This window comes from Peromyscus californicus, unplaced genomic scaffold (genome assembly GCF_007827085.1).
Source record: "Peromyscus californicus insignis strain IS unplaced genomic scaffold, ASM782708v3 Scaffold_6__1_contigs__length_162567912, whole genome shotgun sequence".
NCBI lineage: Eukaryota > Metazoa > Chordata > Mammalia > Rodentia > Cricetidae > Peromyscus > Peromyscus californicus.
Window position 1 is genome coordinate 52,158,867 of NW_026294584.1, and position 17,999 is coordinate 52,176,865.

The 17,999-nt window shown below is 43.8% G+C and overlaps 1 protein-coding gene across 1 annotated transcript in view; it reads right to left on the minus strand.

The window, feature by feature from the left end:
- Nucleotides 1–1,182: 1,182 nt before the first annotated feature.
- Parp12 (poly(ADP-ribose) polymerase family member 12) overlaps nt 1,183–17,999 on the minus strand; it is a 35,538-nt gene continuing 18,721 nt past the window's right edge. The window contains exons 6-12 of the mRNA XM_052721253.1: nt 16,137–16,329; nt 14,317–14,458; nt 11,329–11,425; nt 5,693–5,768; nt 4,637–4,767; nt 3,629–3,780; nt 1,183–2,400 (exon numbers count right to left, since the gene is read on the minus strand). Coding sequence (XP_052577213.1) covers nt 2,072–2,400; nt 3,629–3,780; nt 4,637–4,767; nt 5,693–5,768; nt 11,329–11,425; nt 14,317–14,458; nt 16,137–16,329 — 1,120 coding nt within the window. The 3' untranslated portion in view covers nt 1,183–2,071. The remainder of the gene's footprint in view (nt 2,401–3,628; nt 3,781–4,636; nt 4,768–5,692; nt 5,769–11,328; nt 11,426–14,316; nt 14,459–16,136; nt 16,330–17,999) is intronic.

Genomic DNA, 17,999 nt, shown 5'->3' on the forward strand with positions numbered 1-17,999 from the left:
AAGACAGTGGCCTTATTTATAGACCTCACAGCAGGTCTATAAATAATAAATATATAATAAATATGATAATAAAAAATATAATCATAAACAGCCTTTCTTCCCCAGCCCCACACAACCGGGCAACTGCTCGTGCGGCTCTAAGCCCCTCCCTAGCACTGCCAGTCCAAACAGTGTCCTCTGCAACACTCACAGGACCAGACAGATGCCCTCCCCACCCTCTACACTACCACAGCAGGACCAAGAACTCAAGCAAAACACAGTGAACTTTCAGGATCAGTCAGGATGTGATAGAGCCACATTGAAAACTCATGAAAAGCACATTGTCTGCAGCAGCTATGTGGCTGACCCTAAAGCGAAGGCTTATCTTTCTGACCACTTAACTCAGCTCTCTCTGGATTGATTAGTAACAATGCCCTGTGTAAGGTGTTAGGTCACTCCAAAGATGATAAATCTAGTTAAACTGCCTTAGATCTGATCACCACAGGACATACCAATTGCACACCTCTTTAAGATGGAGTCAGTCTCCCTGCCAGCTTGGACCACACAAGTGTATTCAGACACAGATGCATGTGGAGAACACGTTGTTCAATGGGGAAACTAGGTTTTGTGGGACAAAACCTTTCTATCAATTGGAGGAAAGAAAAATATAAATATACATGTGAACACGTGACTATATTGCAAGGGCCCTTCCTAGAACCTTGGAAGAGGAGGTAGCAAGTGAGGGAACCAGACCTTCAGCCCTACAGAGGCCAGTGATATTAACTGTTACATCTTGCTACGGTCTGAATGTTTCTCCCCACAAACCCATGTTAAATCTGCACCCACTGGTGATGGTCTCGGGATGTGGGTTCTTCAGGAGGTAGTTAGGTCCAGAGAATGAAGCCCTCATCAGTGAGATTAACATCCTTATAAGGGCCTGAGTTAGAAATCCTTCTGCCTCCAAGGTTATTGTAAGATGGCCAGCTATGAGGAATGATCCTTAACAGACCCTGAATCTACAGGCACCTTGATTGTGAACTTTCTAGTCTCCAGAACCTTGAACAATAAATGCTTAGTTTTCATTAAAGCCACTCAGCTTATAGTAATTTGATTTATTAGCCTACAAGACTAAGATAATCCCAACGCCCAGGGAAGGGCCTGCTCCCTATTCTTGGTAAACACACTGAAAAATGAACTCCAGCCTTGATCGTTTCATAGTCTTTTATTTCCATACTCTTATGTGACATTTGCAGCACAGGTTAGTCAATCTCACTGGGACAGAAAACCCACACCCGGGAGGTGTCCTGTATGCTTACGGGATTTGGGTACAGGCACTTAGGAGACAAGCCCAGGACTCGGGGGTACTCGTCTATGTCTCCTGTTGGGGGCAGGGGGGAATGTACTTAATTTATACCAAGAACTGCCTGGGTTAGTGCCAGAGCAGTGGGCGGAAGTGACAGCGATGCCCGAGGCCTTCCCTGTAGTCTCCCCCAAAGGCCACTATGCTACTCTGACAAAAAAGCACAATGGACCACAGGACCCTCCAACAGAACTGTTCGACAGACATACACTCTTAACAATTAAAAAATTCTATAAAACAGTATGTAGAAATTCTGTGCTTATAGTTAATAAACATCAAAGTCATCAAAGAGTTAAAAATACAATGCTAATATTACTAAAAGGCAAACTTGGGCTCACAATCACTACTGGTGGGATCATAAGCCAACCTGAAAGGACCTAAAAACTAAAACTGTTATCAGCCAAGGATTAAGATTGTAGCTTCAAGTCAGGCCTGGCAATATAGACCTGTAATCCCAGCTGCTCAGGAGACTGAGGCAGAATGTAATTTAGCAAAACTCTGCCTCATAATAAAAACATTTTAAAAGGGCTGGGGGTGTAGCTCAGTGGTAGAGTGTTTGCCTAGCAAGCACAAGGCCCATCCCCAGCACTAGGGGAGAAAAGAAAAAAAAAAAAAGAAAAAAGGACTGTAACTTCACTGAGAAGCCACATTAAATAGTTCATTAAAAGTTTTGTTTAAAAAAAGACTTTCCAAACAGCTCCATTAGAAAGGCCGAATGCACCTTGGCCACACTCATTGCCGGCCGGTGAACAAGGAACCCAGGGTAACAAAGATGGAGGGGGTAGTAGCCGGGGGCTTGGAGGAAGTGGAATATTGGATGAGGTACTCGGGGTAAACTTGATGCTTCTCAAAAACTACAAAGATGGTTGGGTCGGACACGCTGTTCACGCAGCTGTCATAGAAGGTATTGCTCTGGCCCTCCTTGGCTGGAGGGCGGACGAAAGCAGCATTGCCCCTGATGAAGTCTCCCACCAGCACCCGGGCCAGGAACATGGTGTGGGAATGCGTGTCGGACTTGCTGTAGTGGTGGGAATAGGCAGCGTCTCTCGCAAAGTAGCTCCCTGAAATGACACACACAGGCTCTACAGGGCCCTGAAGGGCCCATCCTAGAACTGATGCCAGCAGTCTCTGCTCTTCCAACACCACAACACCCCCTTCGACTCCAGTTCTCGACCCTCTTCGCCACTCCTGGAAGTCATCAACACCTCTCTATGTAGCCGGGCATGAGAGGACGTCCCTAACTAATCTTAGCTCTGAATCCAGCGAAAACCTAGAGTCAATACTTGGTTCTGGACTTCCGTTTCGCACCTATAGAACAGGGCTGCCCCACCCAGCCTCAGTGGGTACCATGGAAAAGGAGCAACATTCTTCCTACTGAGCCATTCTACAGACACCAGTAGCCCAACCTATAGAACAATGATTCTTCTCAAATGGGAACCTGAACTAGAAGCTGCTCCCTCTCACAGGGCTTACAAACCTATCAGCAGCTTGTCAATCCCACAAATGTCACATCAGACTAAAACTGATGATCAGGTAGTCCATGGAGTTCAAATCAAACAAACAGATTCTTTTGGGTTTTGTTTGTTTGTTTCTTGAGATACGGTCTCTCTACATAGCCCTGGCTCTCCTGGAACTCATGTAGATCAGGATGGCTTCAAACTCACAGAGATCCACCTGCCTTCTTCGTAATGAGTATTGGAAGGTGCAAGAGAACCACAGATGCCAGTTACTTAAAAATGGTTCAGAAAATGAAAAGATGAAAGAAGCCAACATGGCAACATGTTAAAATTGAGGAATGTGGATACAATTTATGCAAGAATCACTATACATACATGTGTGTATAAATACATAAACACACAGCTTGCAACTTTGCTGTGAGTTTGAAATTACTACCAAATAATGTTTTAAAATAACTAAGAGAGAAAAATGCCTAGAGAATTCATATGTGCTCGATGAACGACACTCTCTGGTTTCTATTCTAAGGATGTCATTAAGGCACGGCCTAGGGTGCTCAGCAAGGTTAGAAAGGTGTAGTTGCTCTCCTCTTCCAACTCTCACTACCTCCCAGAGCCTCCACTCCACCAGAAACAAGGCCCAGTGAGCAGGACTGCCCTGCCATAAGCTGACAGAGCTCTCGATCACACGTAACGGTGGAGCTGTCCCCACCGAGCACGGCCAGAGGCACGGCACTTGTCACTGGCAGCATGGACTGGCCGGCTCCTCCTGCAGCCTCTGTGAGGCTGTCTTCAAGCCGTTTCCCAGCTGCTGGTGGAGCCAGCCCTGCCTTACCTTTGCCATAGGATGTGCCATGCAGACCACAGACCCGCCAGTCAAAGTTCTGCTGGCAGATGGCATCCACAAAGCTGGTGTTGGTACCATGGAACAGCTGCCTCTCGTCTACTTCCTTCCCTCCATTCTGTTTCTGCATCTGCCCTTTTTGCCTAGAATGGTAGAAACACGCATGCTGAAGGAAGAAGGTGTTGACCACCAAAGAACAGCTTCCTGGACCCATTTTCTAAAAAGAAAAGAAGTATCATGTGACCAGAAGGCGGCTACGGCTTCCCTAGCCAACCCCTGGAGGCTCAAGCCACAGAGCACAGAATGGAGAGAAGATGGGCTGGGGTCTGGTCAAAGAGCAAAAGGTTCCAGAAGCAGAACAGCTCTTAGAAGCTCCTGAGTGGAGCTGAACCTGGGAAGCTGCGAAGCTGAGCAAGGCTGTAAGGCTGCTGGTCTGGGGGTGGGGGCATTCGCCCTCAGAGCCCATCCTCCCCCCTTTACTATGACTGGCTCCATCACTGCAGAGAGGTATGGTACTGTCCCAGACCCACGGGAGGCCAAGTCAGCAGGCCCCAGGCATCAAGGAGAGCCATGATGAATTTCTACCCTATGTGGAGAAAAGGTAGGTGAACACGAGCATGCTGGTCCTCGTGGGAAGAACAAACAAACAAACAAACAAATAAATGAGGCCCCTCCATTCTCTAACTACAACTTGAAGTTCTTAAGGCTGATAGTGTGAGTGAACTGTCTTGCTCTGTCCCGCTGATCTTCAGAAAGTCAGAATGGACAAGGTTTACCAGTCATAATGAGAACAGGGCCAATGCTAGGGAAGCTTCAGTCCCTTCACCTTTACAGAGGGCTGCTACATCAGCCTCAGGATGGGAAAGTAAGAGCAGAGACAGTTCCTGACATACAACGGCACTGGGCGAGCATGCTGCTGCCTCTTGACTGTCCTGGAGAGGCAGGGCACGCTGATAAGCAGTCAGCAGGGTAAGAAAGACAGCTATCAGTCACACATACCACTGGTAGACTTCCCACAGGCCCAGGTTCTGGATCCGCTCGATCTTTTGAACAAAGTAGAAAGGCAGTGTGCGGTTGAAGAGGTTCCACACCTTCTGGTACTCTTCTGAGGAAGAACTGAGAATAATCTTCTACAAGGGGAAAATAATTTTCCTATGTTATTGTCAGATGACTCAAATATATGAACTGTCTTGAGATCACTGGGAATCTCTATAACTTCAAGATAAAGCCGAAGAGTGATGGTTTGCCCCCTCTTCTCTGAGATGCAGTTTCTCCAGATATGAAATGTTTTCAAAGTATAGTAATTTCCCTCTTGTTCACTCTGAAAATGGTTCCTAGGTCAGCTGGTGGTGCCTAATCTACCCATTTTAAGTATCTCCAGGATGTCACTGCTACTGTTTTATACCCCACATAGGCCAAAGACAAGAAAGTAGAGCACATGGCCTGCAAGAACTAGAATCAACAAAGGTGTGTGCGCTCCTCTAGCCCTTCACATGCTGCCTCCTGCTACCGTGTATGCTTTGAGCTCTGTAAGAGACATCCTCCCAGGACAGGCTCCATATTGGAAAAGCCTGTCTGCAGTGTCTGGCATGCTCCCAGCCCTGGAAATCAGCCAAGGTGCCTCACACTGATGGAGCACCAGGGACATTCGTCAAGACAGTGTTCTGCTCAGCACCATTCCAAGAAAGCAGGCCTCCTGTCCACTACTGTCCAGTGTCTTCCCCTCTACATGTCCCTCATCACACTCAAATACTCCCCTGTTTCTTTTTATTACTTAGTGAAACAGATGTATCAATCTAGCCCTGCTTGGAAGCTCCTTACTTCTGCCCTCCCTAGCAAATGTCACAGCTCATATTTTCCCTTACACTAAGCACCTCCTTTCTCTAAGAGCTACAGTCAACCCATACATATAACCCATAGTCACCCAGTATGAAAATCCCAAGATCTACAGAAAGAAAACAGAAAGCCCACATACATCTCTACCCTCCAGTGCCATGAGCCATCCATCTTTATAGAACCCCTTCTGTCCAGCTCCAGGGTGTGTGAATCCCATACCTTAAATCCTGGGTCTGGCAGGGCTGCAGGGTCCCAATAGTCTGGGATGCTCTTTGGGACTTGAAACTTAGTATTGCTACAAAAGGTAAGCAAAACCACTTAATTCTTAGACATATGGAAATCCACAGGTGATCTCTATTCACCAATATCACGAGTCCTGAGTCTTAGCATAATATATTTTAAGAAACAGAGGACAAGGAAGTACATAGCAAAATATCTACAGCATAAGAGCACTTTCATCTTGCCTACCAGCCAAGGCAAAAAACCATCAGTCCTGAGAGATGCACTTCTCACCTGCATCCCACCAACCACACAGAAGGGACAGAGTACTTCAATAAAGCAGTATACACGGGCCCCAGCCTTTACCAAAGTCTTGAAATTCAAAAAACACCAAAGACTTTTTTGAAGCCTTAATGATATACACTTGATATAAAGAAAATATTTTTAAAACAGTAAAATTGGCTCCCAAACCCACTTTGTAACAGAAATTTGAGTTAAGCTGATGAGAGGGTACTTGTGGTCTGTTGTTTGTCCTTAAATGTGCATTCCTTTTTGCAATTCTCACACACACACACACACACACACACACACACACACACACACACTGTGCTAAATTAAAGGGTGTCATGTAACAGAGGCATTACATTACCTTCTAAAAATATAAACAAATAAAAGTAGTACTAAAAACTGCCTCAAAGGGCTTAGAAACATCACTATGAAAAGTACAATCAGCTCATTTCCCTTACATTGAAACCTCCCCTGTCCTTCCCACAGCAGATCTACTTTCTGTTTCTGCTGGCATGGGACATGTCCCTTTATCCCAAGCCTCCAGGAAATCTCACAAATACTTTTCCTAGGAAAACGTCACGGTTTAAAAATAATTAAGCAAGGATCCAAAAGCAAGAACCAGCCCCAAGGTTCTTTTTTTCACCTGTTTCACCTAGGAAGATGGTGAAATTATCAGACAGATTATAATCAGCGTTTATTCTTCCTATGCTTAAAACAAAACACTTGGAACACACATGTAGGAAAACCAGAAAAAGACCTACAAGAACCTAACAAGAACCAAGCAGAACTGCTAGAAAAACGAAGTGAATCCCTGACAATAGAAACTCAATGGCTAACTCGCAGATTCACCCACCTCAAGCGTGAAGTGAGCTGAAAGATGTGTGGATGAAAGTACTTAGAAACTGGTCCAGAGAGCAAGGGCATGATGGGAAATGTGGGAGAAAGGCCTAGTGGGAACCTAAGGAAGCTCTAGACAGGACAGAACTGATGAGACACATTAACCACAGCGTTAAGAAGCCCACAGAATCTCAGTCAGAATAAATACAAACACATGCCTAGACACAGCAGAATGAAGTACAGAACACCAAGACCGACCCCTTTAAAATTAGCCAGAGGGGATTAAAAACCAAGTGATAGCATCGAAAAGTACTAGTTAGACCGACAATGCTACCTCAGAAGCTACACCGAAAGGCAGAAGCCAGCAGAGGGGTGGCTTCAGTGTTCTAAGAGACGGTAACTACAGCCTAACAACAGTCTTTGAAACCCAGTGAAACCATCTTTCAAAGACAAAATAAAGACATTCAGACTAACTAGAAACAATCATCTCTCTCCTCCCCAGGAAATCTTATCTAAGGAATTTGAAAAGACAAGTCAAGGTTAAAATGTGCATAATTTAATGAAGGCTTCACAGTATAGAACAGGTGTCTCTTAAAGTTAAAACAAAAAAAATCAAGAGGAGATTATGAAGGTCCTTACAATAGGAAAGCAAAGACATTCATTTCTGCCTAAGTGAAGAACCCAGACTTCCTTACACCGTTTCTAACACAGCGTACAACTTCCAAACTAGTAGTCAGGAAAATAAAATTTATTTATTTATTTATTTATTTATTTATTTTTTGGTTTTTTGAGACAGGGTTTCTCTGTGGAGCTTTGCGCCTTTCCTGGGACTCACTTGGTAGTCCAGGCTGGCCTTGAACTCACAGAGATCCGCCTGCCTCTGCCTCCCGAGTGCTGGGATTAAAGGCGTGCGCCACCACCGCCCGGCAAAATTTATTTTTTTAAAAATCAAAAAATCTTCATATTTTTATACACTTAATTTGTGTCTGCATGTGTGCATGTGGAAGCCACAAGGAAATTTGTAGTTGTTTTTCTCCTACTTTACCCACTGAGCCATATTACCAGCCCTGGATTATGTTAATAGAAAATGGAACTAAACTCAATGTATACAAATGCAGTTTCAAATTTTACATTAAATGATGCTCCTACAGACTAAGGTATGACTCATGTGTGCCCAGGCAGCCATTGTTGCTAGAGTTACTGAGTAACTAGCTACTGTCATAAGGGTTGAGGAAGGAACGAGGCACCTCACCTGCATAGGCAGGATGCAGGATGCAGGATACAGCAGTTAGCTCACAGCTCACTGAGGAGTAGGACTTGAATCATTTGTACCTTATTTTGTATCTGATCAAAATAACTACTTTTTTGTGGTGTTAGGAATCAAATGCAGTGCCTTGCATTGCACATGCCACGCATGTCTGCTTATGGTCCCTAAAAACTAAATTAGATGATAACACAAGAAATTCAGTCTCAGAAAAGAAACAGAAAGGGCTTTTCCAAATTTTGCTTAGGGAAAGAATAAAAAATGACTTCATGTAATGTGATATAGGCCCATCACAAACAATCACAACTAAGCCTAGAAGCAACACCAAAGAGACTGACATTGAACCAAAACAGTTAAAAAAAAAAAGCGCTAATGAAAAACACCTTATGAATAGCAAGATAATAAAGCAGATAAAAAGCCGAGAGGGTGTATTTAGAGTTTATAAAAGCAGTCAAGGGCTAAAAAGCAGGCAGAGGCAGGCAGATCTCTGTGAGTTTGAGGCCAGTCCAGGCTACAAAGTGAGTTCCAGATAGGCTCCAAAGTTACACAGAGAAACCCCGTCTTGAAAAACCGAAGGGGGGGGGGGAGGGTTGAGTCCTAACAGATTAAAGAGCTCTTGGGGCTGGGAAGCCGCTTCATCTGTTTCATTCAGTAAAGTGCTTGTTGTTTAAGTATGAGGACCTGAGTGTGAACCGGGAACCCACAGTGGAAGGGGAGCCAACTCCCAAAGTTTTCTCTCACCCTTCTATGCATGAGCCACAAATATGCAAATCTGTTTTCATCATACGTACAATCTTAATAAATAAAATTTAAATTAAAAAAAGACCCAGGCAGTGGTGGTGCACACCGTTAGTCCCAGCACTCAGGAGGCAGAGACAGGCAGATCTCTGTGAGTTTGAAGCCAGCCTGGTCAACAGAGCGACTTCCAGGACGGCCAGGGCAGTTACACAAAGAAATCCTGTCTCAAAAACAAAAAGACAGTTCACAGGAGAAAAAAAAGGATTTGGAGAATTATCCCTTATGTTTTAAAAAATATATACTCAATCTCATTCATAAAAGTAAGCAAACCGGGGGCTGGAGAGATGGTTCAGTGGTTAGGAGCACTGACTGCTCTTCCAGAGGACCCGAGTTTAGTTTCCAGCACCCACATGGCAGCTTACAACTGTCAAAACACTAATGCACATAAAATAAAAAATTTAAAAAAAAAAAGAATAAAAAGTAAGCCAACTGAAGTACACTATGAGAACGGCAGAAGCCCCAGGGCTTGATGACTCACAAAGGCGGCCAAGGAAAATCCGTAAACTGTGATTTTGCTGGGTGGCCATAGTGGTCCAATTTGTCTTCTGACTCTGACCTGACAACCAACCTCCAAACACACCAGAGGGTTCTCTGTAGCACTGAATTTTGTAATAGTGAATTACTGGAAACACAAACATCCATGAAAGGGAAACAAATCAATACACTACGTTATATACAAATGCTAATAAACCACCCAAGCAGAAGCAGATTAAAGAAGTCTTCAGTAATCTGATCGGAGCAATTACCAGGGTATTTTTAAGATTTTTTAAAGGTTCCGAATGGTGTCTATATAGTAAGCTGCCATTTATGTAGGCAAAGATAGGAAGCAGGCAGATGGCTTTATGAGCACCTGTACATGCATATATACTATTTTATTTTTGCAAAGACAAACACAGAAAAGAGCAATTAGAAGCAAACAAAAATGGTTACCATAATGGGAGCAGGTTTGAGATAACACAGATACAAACTACTGAGTATGTTGTATTATAGAGCTCTGACTTTTAAATAAGTACATGTTTTACATTTCATCAAAAATAAACTTTAATTAGAAGAGGAAAAAGGAGGGCACATTCTCAAGAAATTATGTTGCTGTATTTGAGTCACGAGGCATTGCTTCTTGGACTGATAATACACTTTTCGTCTTACTTATTCCAAATCTTTTTTAAATGACCTTTGTTTTACAAATATAATCAATACACTTTACCTTCAAAGTCTTCAGAGAACCAACAAAACCAAAGTGATCCTGGCTTTTCAGGCTAATAAAGCGTAGGCAGCTAACAACATTGTTATCTTAAAAGTCCCAGCACTGGCCATGGCAAACCAAGACTCCTAGGGGAACTTGGTACATCTTCATTATCCAGGCCATGTTCTTCTAGTGCACAGCTAGCTCCAATCCCATCACGCCTGCCCAAGACTAAACCATTCTTGCTTTAAAAGAGATGTGATCAGTACAGCGCTCAAGAATTTCCCATCAGCTGCAGAAAGTCTCTCTCCTCCCTTATATGCTGCCTACGGGTTCAATCAGATGCTCCTGGCAGCCATCCTGTGACCCAAGAAACCCACTGTGGCTGGGTGCCTTTAATCCCAGCACTAGGGAGGCAGAGCCAGGTGGATCTCTCTGAGTTCGAGGCCAGAGTGAGATCCAGGACAGGCACCAAGACTACATAGAGAAATCCTGTCTCAAAAAAAAATCAAAACACAAAAAAAATGAAAAGAAAAGAAATCCACTGTGAAGTGAAGCTGGTTTGCTAATGACTATTAAATCAGTTTCTTTCTTTCCTTGTGTTTGGTTGTTTTTTTTTTTTTCAAGACAGAGTTTCTCTGTGTAATAGTTTTGGCTGTCCTAAAACTCACTTTGTAGACCAGGCTGGCCTCTAACTCACAGAGATCTGCCTGCCTCTGCCTCCTGAGTGCTGGGATTAAAGGTGTGATGGCATACACTGGCAACTTCACCATTTTTTAAAGATTCAGGTCTATAACTCAGTTGTCACACTTAAAGACAAACTGATAGGCTGGCTTCAAATCTAGTCAGGTTTGCACATCCCAACAGACAAGCCTTGTGACTTTTAGATGAAACCCACAATGCTAATTCTCACTATGGCTCAAAGACTTTCCCAACTAGAAGGTTTGGGGGTTTTTGTTGCTGTTGTTGTTTTGTTTTGCTTTTTTTTGAGACAGGGCTTCTTTGTATAACTGTCCTAGAACTAGCTCTGTAGACCAGACTGACCTCGAACTCACAGAGATCCGCCTGCCTCTGCTTCCCTGGTGCAGGGACTAGAGGCATGTGCCACCACAGCCTGGCTCCCAACTAGTAAGTTTAATGACAGTAGTATGCCAGTCATGCATGCCAGTCAGTACCCTTTCATGTAGTTTGAGAAGCTTCCTGTTACTGGCAGCAAAGCACTCAACTGAACCCATACACCAAGCAAGCTCACAAATGTTAACTTACCAGGATTGCTTCATCTGAACATCCTTGGGAGACACATACTTGGGTCTGCGACAAACTTTTCTGACAGTGCCATACACAAGGTTTTTCTGCAGAAAGGCTGAAAAAAAAATCAGATGTGTGTGTATGCACAGCAGTAATGTTCTGTAAACATAAATTAAATGGGTTGGACAGATAATCCAACATATAAAGCCCAAGATCAGTCTTAAAGATAAGGCAATTTTACACATTTCAAATAGTCATAAAGAAAATAGGTATCCTTAGGAGACTGAGTTTAATGAATAGAGAAATGATTAGTAATTGGTGTATCAATTATACACATGAATGCTTTTGAATTGTTCCTTCCAATAATATTTAAATTATTGTTTTGCTTAGCAATTTTTTCCAGCTTGGATGTAAAGAAGTTCCAGCCAAGCCTGAGACCTTACCACATCTTGAGTTAATGCAATTTATAGGTAATAATTTGCCCTTACGACTCTTCTTAAATTTGAGTAAGCTGACTCTATAGCAGTGTTTATCAATCTTTTCAAATTCATGTTCTCTTTAATAAACAACATTTGACCCACCCTCAATCTCAGGTTCATCCCAAGGATAGAGGGTGAGTATCCACCCACATTTGCATTGAAAATGACAAATATCTAGAAGTTATATTTCCTACTAAGAAACCCCTATCGAGTGCTACTTTTATACTTAAATATATAAACCAATTTTTATTTTCATTTTAGGAAGATTTTAACACTAAAAATGATAGATGTCTGGAATTTACCTGCCTTTGAACATAAACTATATAATAATCTTGCACTACAGCTATCCTCATTATCTTCTGGAGTCTACTATTCACCTAGCTTCCATAACCCTTCTGTCACCATCATTCAACCCTCCATGACGCTTTGCTCATGAACACACTTGGCTTATTAAATGACCTTTCAATAGTAAAAACGGGCTATTCGGCATATATGGACTAGGTAAGAATATGTTAGATACCTTCTCTGACCTTCCATGGGGAAAGAAGAGCCCCTTCCCCTAATAACCTTGTTGTTTCCTTAATTTACACTGGGATACATCCCTAAATGAGTTTGCTGTGGGGGATTCTGCTGTTGACATCCAGGAACAAGATATCATGACTCTGCTTCTGGAAACTTGGCTATCACTTTGAGTTTGAGTTACTCTTTCATGACAAGAATCCTTCCCAGAGCTGGTCTCCCCAGACTAGGTCATTTGGGCTGCTGTGTATATACATTCCTGACAATCAGGAAGTGTATACGGCAGAGTCTGGTTTGAGATTCTATTTCATTATACATAGTAGAGACTGTGTAGGTGAAGCCAATGACTTCCATCCTCATCCTCCTCCTCCTCCTCTTCTTTTTTTGTTTGTTTTTGTTTTTCAAGACAGGGTTTCTCTGTGTTGTTTTGGTGCCTGTCCTGGATCTCGCTCTCTAGCCCAGGCTGGCCTCGAACTCACAGAGATCTGCCTGGCTCTGCCTCCTGAATGCTGGGATTAAGGGCACATGCCACCACCATCCGGCCCATTCTTTTCTTTTATAGGTACTATCATCTACCAAAAACTAAAAAAATCAAGCAACAGGTGAACTGTGACCACCTAATGACCTTAGGTCAGGCCACTGTGAGCATGCTTTTTCAAGCTATATCCTTGTCCTGAAAGTCTGCTCTATCTTCAGGGAGCAGAACTAGAACTTCCAAGTTGAGAACTAGAAAGGTATGTCTGACATTTTTGTTGTATCTGTTTAAACATTTTCTAGATATTTTAAACTGTGGTTAGAGGCAGTCAGAGGAGTGACCGCTGCATAAAATGGGTCTTTAAGGCAGTCCTGCCTTTTCTATCCCCCTGCCCTCTTCTATACACTATCATTCCTGCCTTTTCTATCCCCCTGCCCTCTTCTATACACTATCATCAATTATAATGACTGTCATTTGTGACACTCATGGTCTTGGTTGGTTTCCTCCAATAGAAGTCATTCCCCTAAAGAAAAGAAGAAACTTCTCTGAGGGGCAAGACAAGCATCAGGAGTCTTCCTTAAACAAAACCACAAGTGCTACAAAACCACAAACCAAAAATAACTGGCCAAAAACAAGCAACCAAGTGGTTTTAGGACAATTCACCAATGGCACTTTGCTGCTTTCCACACAGAACAGAGTATAAAAAATAGTGAGGATAGTACACTGTGCCAAGGCAAGTCCTCTGATTCCCTTTAACATGCTGGATTTGCAGCGGGGTGGTGGTGGTGCACGCCTTTAATCCCAGCACTCGGGAGGCAGAGCCAGGCGGATCTCTGTGAGTTTGAGGCCAGCCTGGTCTACAGGTTCCAAATCTATACAGAGAAACCCTGTCAAAAACAAAACAAAACAAAACAAAACAAAAAAAAAAAAAAACATGCTGGATTTGCAAGGTGCCAGGTGTCAAACAGTAAACGTAAGCAAAGGTGACCTGAGCGGAGGTGGATGAGAATCTATCTTTGCACGGAGATGGCATTAAAATCACAGCACAACTAACATTGAAACATTGTCACAGATCAGTCACTGAAGAACTGGCCAATGGGTGACTGGTCTGCTTCTGTCTGTTAAGGTATATTGGAAAAATCATCTCAGCTCCAGCTCTGGACACTAACTACACATACAGAACTTGTCATTAGTGTGTCCGACAACATCAAGGCTGAAGGTACTACAGAAAAGGCAGTAGCTTCGGTCCTACACCAGGAAGAATGAGGCGACCCTGCATAGTGGAGCCACTCAGGCCTTGTCTGAGACAGGCTAACCTTCAGACCCAGAACAGCCACACTGTACTCACGGGCCCTTCCCTCCAGGTGTCCGAAAGCCCCCTCTCCTTGCACCCCTGACAGTGCAGGTCAGTGTCATCTGCTGATGGGTCTAGCTGCCTTTTGGGATAGATACACCCTCCTTTCCTGTCTTATACCAGGCCAGGACCCCAGGTTAACACGGGAGAGCTAGACTCACTCCTCAAGAAAAGGGTACCTTTGAAGTCTAACTCGTAGCTGTGTCTTCCAGCCTGGAACTTCAAGGTGGCTGCCTGGGAATCAGCCCCTGGGTCACAAAATGCCAGGTAAGCCTTTTCCACGTCACTGCTGCTGATGGTGGTCACAGGGTGCACTGTACCCTGTAAGAGGAAATCCAGAGATGTCATGAGGCAAGAGCCTGTAGTGATGGCAAAGATGCTAGTCAAGGCAGCCCCTCTTCTAGACAGATGACCTTATTACAGGGAAAGAGGAGGGGAGCAGGGAGCAGGGGGAGGGGAGGGGTGGGGGGCTTGGAAGGGAAGTGACATGACTCTCCTGAAGCTATTCTTGTGAACACAAGACAGTACGTATAGGTCCTGCTAAGCAGGGTAACCAGGATGCAAGCAATAAAAAAGCATAGGACAGCAAGATGGCTCAGCAGGAAAAGGTACTTGCCACCAAGGCGGATAACTTAAGTTCAATCCTTAGAACACACGATAGAGAGAGAATCAACTGCCAGGATTTGTCCTTTGACTTCTACATCCATGCAGTGGCATGAGCACACCCATATACAGACATATACATATACACAAATACAAGCATTTTAAACATTCTTCAGAATAGATGGTACAAACGATGGCAAACTACCAACAGCGAATTCACCTAGGCTCCGTAACTGATCAGCTCAAGAGACGAACGCTTCTACTGCTCGGGCTAGGCTCATCCCTTCTCCCTCCAGCCAGGCTTGAGTCCTTTTCTGTGCTGTTCTTTTTCCAGTCTCTTGGAGGACCTTCTACTTTTCCAGTTACTTATCTCAATCCCTCATTTTCTCTGCAATTACCTACTAGAAAACATTTGGGATTGGATGGACTAAATTTGAATTCTGAGTTTTTGCTATAGTTTAGATATGGCTTGTCTCTCAAGGGTTTATGTTCTAAAGCATAGTCTCCAGGACGGGGTGGAGCTTTAAGAAGGAGGACTTGAGGATGTAGGGATGGCTCAGAGGTTAAGAGAACTTATTGCTATTGCTGAGGACCTAGGTTTAGTTCTCAGTGCCCACTTGGCAGCTAACTGGTCTGCCACTTCAGTTCCAATGTTATCTGAGGCCCTCTCTGGCTTCTGCAGGTACACGGTATACAGGCAAAATATCCACATACAGAAGATAAAAAGAAATTTCCTCTTCACTAATCACAAGTTCTACAATGTACGGACAAAACTTACATAAAAACGTGATCAGAGAAGAGCATTCTGAGTATAGTTAAGAACAAGAAACCAAAGCCTCAGTACAACCTCCAACAAGCCAGGGAGTAACAAGTACCCGTCGGCCCCCAGGTAATTCTCCCTGGGGAAAGGGATCTCTACATAAATGGCTCTCTCTGCATACTACATTTCTGTACGTCCCCAGACTCCTTTCAATTTCAGCCTTTGTAGACACCTTCATAGAGTTGGCAGTGAGTTACCCGACTTGCGTTCCAAATCAATAGCTGATATAAATCAATATTCTCACACATTGCTATCTTCTGAAATTGTGGAAACAGGCAAGAAAGGCAATTTGAAAGCCTTCAACTTTATACGACAGTTTAAGCGCTAGCTCCAGAGTTTTTTATTAACTAATAAAATCAATGAAGAAGACTGCCACCATGACAGTTATATAACATTCAATTCTCATGAGCCAAGATGTCTAATCATTCAAAGACAGGCTTGTACAGATGTACTGTCATTCAGATATCTGAGGATCCTGGTGTCTACCAAGTACACTCCCTGGCATCTTTGTGCTTTTGTTTAGAATGGCTTCTCCATCTTATACGAAAGGGTCATCCTTTCCATCATCACACTTACTTGTTGTCCATATTCCTGCCAAGAACCAAACTCATCCATCCAGTACCAAACCCAGTCAGTAGTGAGGATGAAATGCGGGGGTTTGGTGACAGAAGAAGCTGTGGAGAGTCGGCGAGCCACAGTTCTACCAAACTTCATGGACTCAAAGTCTAAATCAAAGTGAAAGCTAGCAGCTGACTCTGTGTACAGAATCCTGAAAAAGAAAATGAAGAGATTAAAACTTCACTAATTAAACAACACAGGTCATTCTGCTTCTACCAATGAGAATACGTGATGTGCAAATAATAAATGTGTCATACAGTTTTACAAATGGTTCTAGAGGTAGGGAAACCTGTTTTACAAGATTGTCACTTCTGCTGTGTAAAAACTAAAATCAGGGAGATACAGAAGACTGGTTATCATGAAAATCCTTTCACTGTAAAATTCAGAAAATGCTGATTAAAACATTCCTTTTTCAAAATAATTAGGACTGGGGATGTGGCTAGGGGAGAGCACTGGCCTAGCATGAACAGCCAGTTTGGTCTCCAAGGGTTTGATCTCCAAGGCTACAAAAATAAAATGCATTACTAAGCTGTAAAAAAAAAGAAGAGAAATCCTTGGAAAAACAAACTAACAATAGTTATCATGAACTGAGCCAGCCCCTCCATAAAATAATTTATGTACAGTAGAATCAATCTTTACAACTCTATGGGATCAGTCTATTATCTCCAATGTAACAACTGGAAAACAAAAGCTAAGAAACACATCTGAGCAAAAACAGCCAGCAAACAAGGTATGAAGAAAGCAGTTTGTCAGCACAGCCTGCCTGGCTGCCACCAGACCAGGCTCCTTTCCAAACGGGATGCTGCTCAAAGACCAAAGGGAGTCACAAAACCAGGAATGAAAGTGAGGAGAGTGTAGATGAGTAATGATGTGTTTTCAGCAGCCACAACAGGGAGGTGGGGACACATGCAAATGTAGTATCTGGATAAGGAGGCCAAATCTAAGGAGATTTTTTTCCCTCCAGTGCTGGATACCGAGCTAAGGACTTCACACACACTAGGAAACCACTCCTCAATTAGCTATATCCCAACTCTCTGTTCATTTTGAAGTAGTCATTAAGTTGCCCAGGCAGGTCCTGAACTTGTGATCCTCCTGCCTCACCTTCCCAACTAGATGGGATTACAGATCTACACCACAGACCCAGCTCAGAAGAGATACTTCTAGCCAGGCCTGGTAGCACACACCTGTAATCCCAGTACTTAGGAGGTCTAGGCAGGATCAGAAGTTCAAGGTCATTCTTGGCTACACAGTGAGCTGAGGCCAGCCTGGGTTACTTGAGGCTCCATCTGGACAAAAGAGAGCTTGGGGTGAGGCAGAGGGAAGGAGGGAGAAGAGAGAGACCAGAGACAGGTTTCTGTACAGCTAGGTCCAGGAGCATGGCGTGCCAAAGCAGTCAGGAAGGACAGTCGGCTGCATGCACACTGGCTCTGGAGGGGAGAGGAAAACTCCCCAGGACTCTCAGTCAGTCGAGCCTTGCGGCTGCATGCACACTGGCTCTGGAGGGGAGAGGAAAACTCCCCCAGGACTCTCAGTCAGTCAAGCCTTGCGGCTGCATGGCTGCATGCACACTGGCTCTGGAGGGGAGAGGAAAACTCCCCAGGACTCTCAGTCAGTCAAGCCTTGCGGCTGCATGGCTGCATGCACACTGGCTCTGGAGGGAGAGGAAAACTCCCCAGGACTCTCAGTCAGTCGAGCCTCACACCAGTTTGAGAACGGTTCACACTTCTACGTTAGAACCAGCTGTAAAGATAGTGGTTCCCAGAAAAGCAAACATAATTCCCTGGAGGAACTCACCTCACAAAAATTTCCACAAATCAAGTC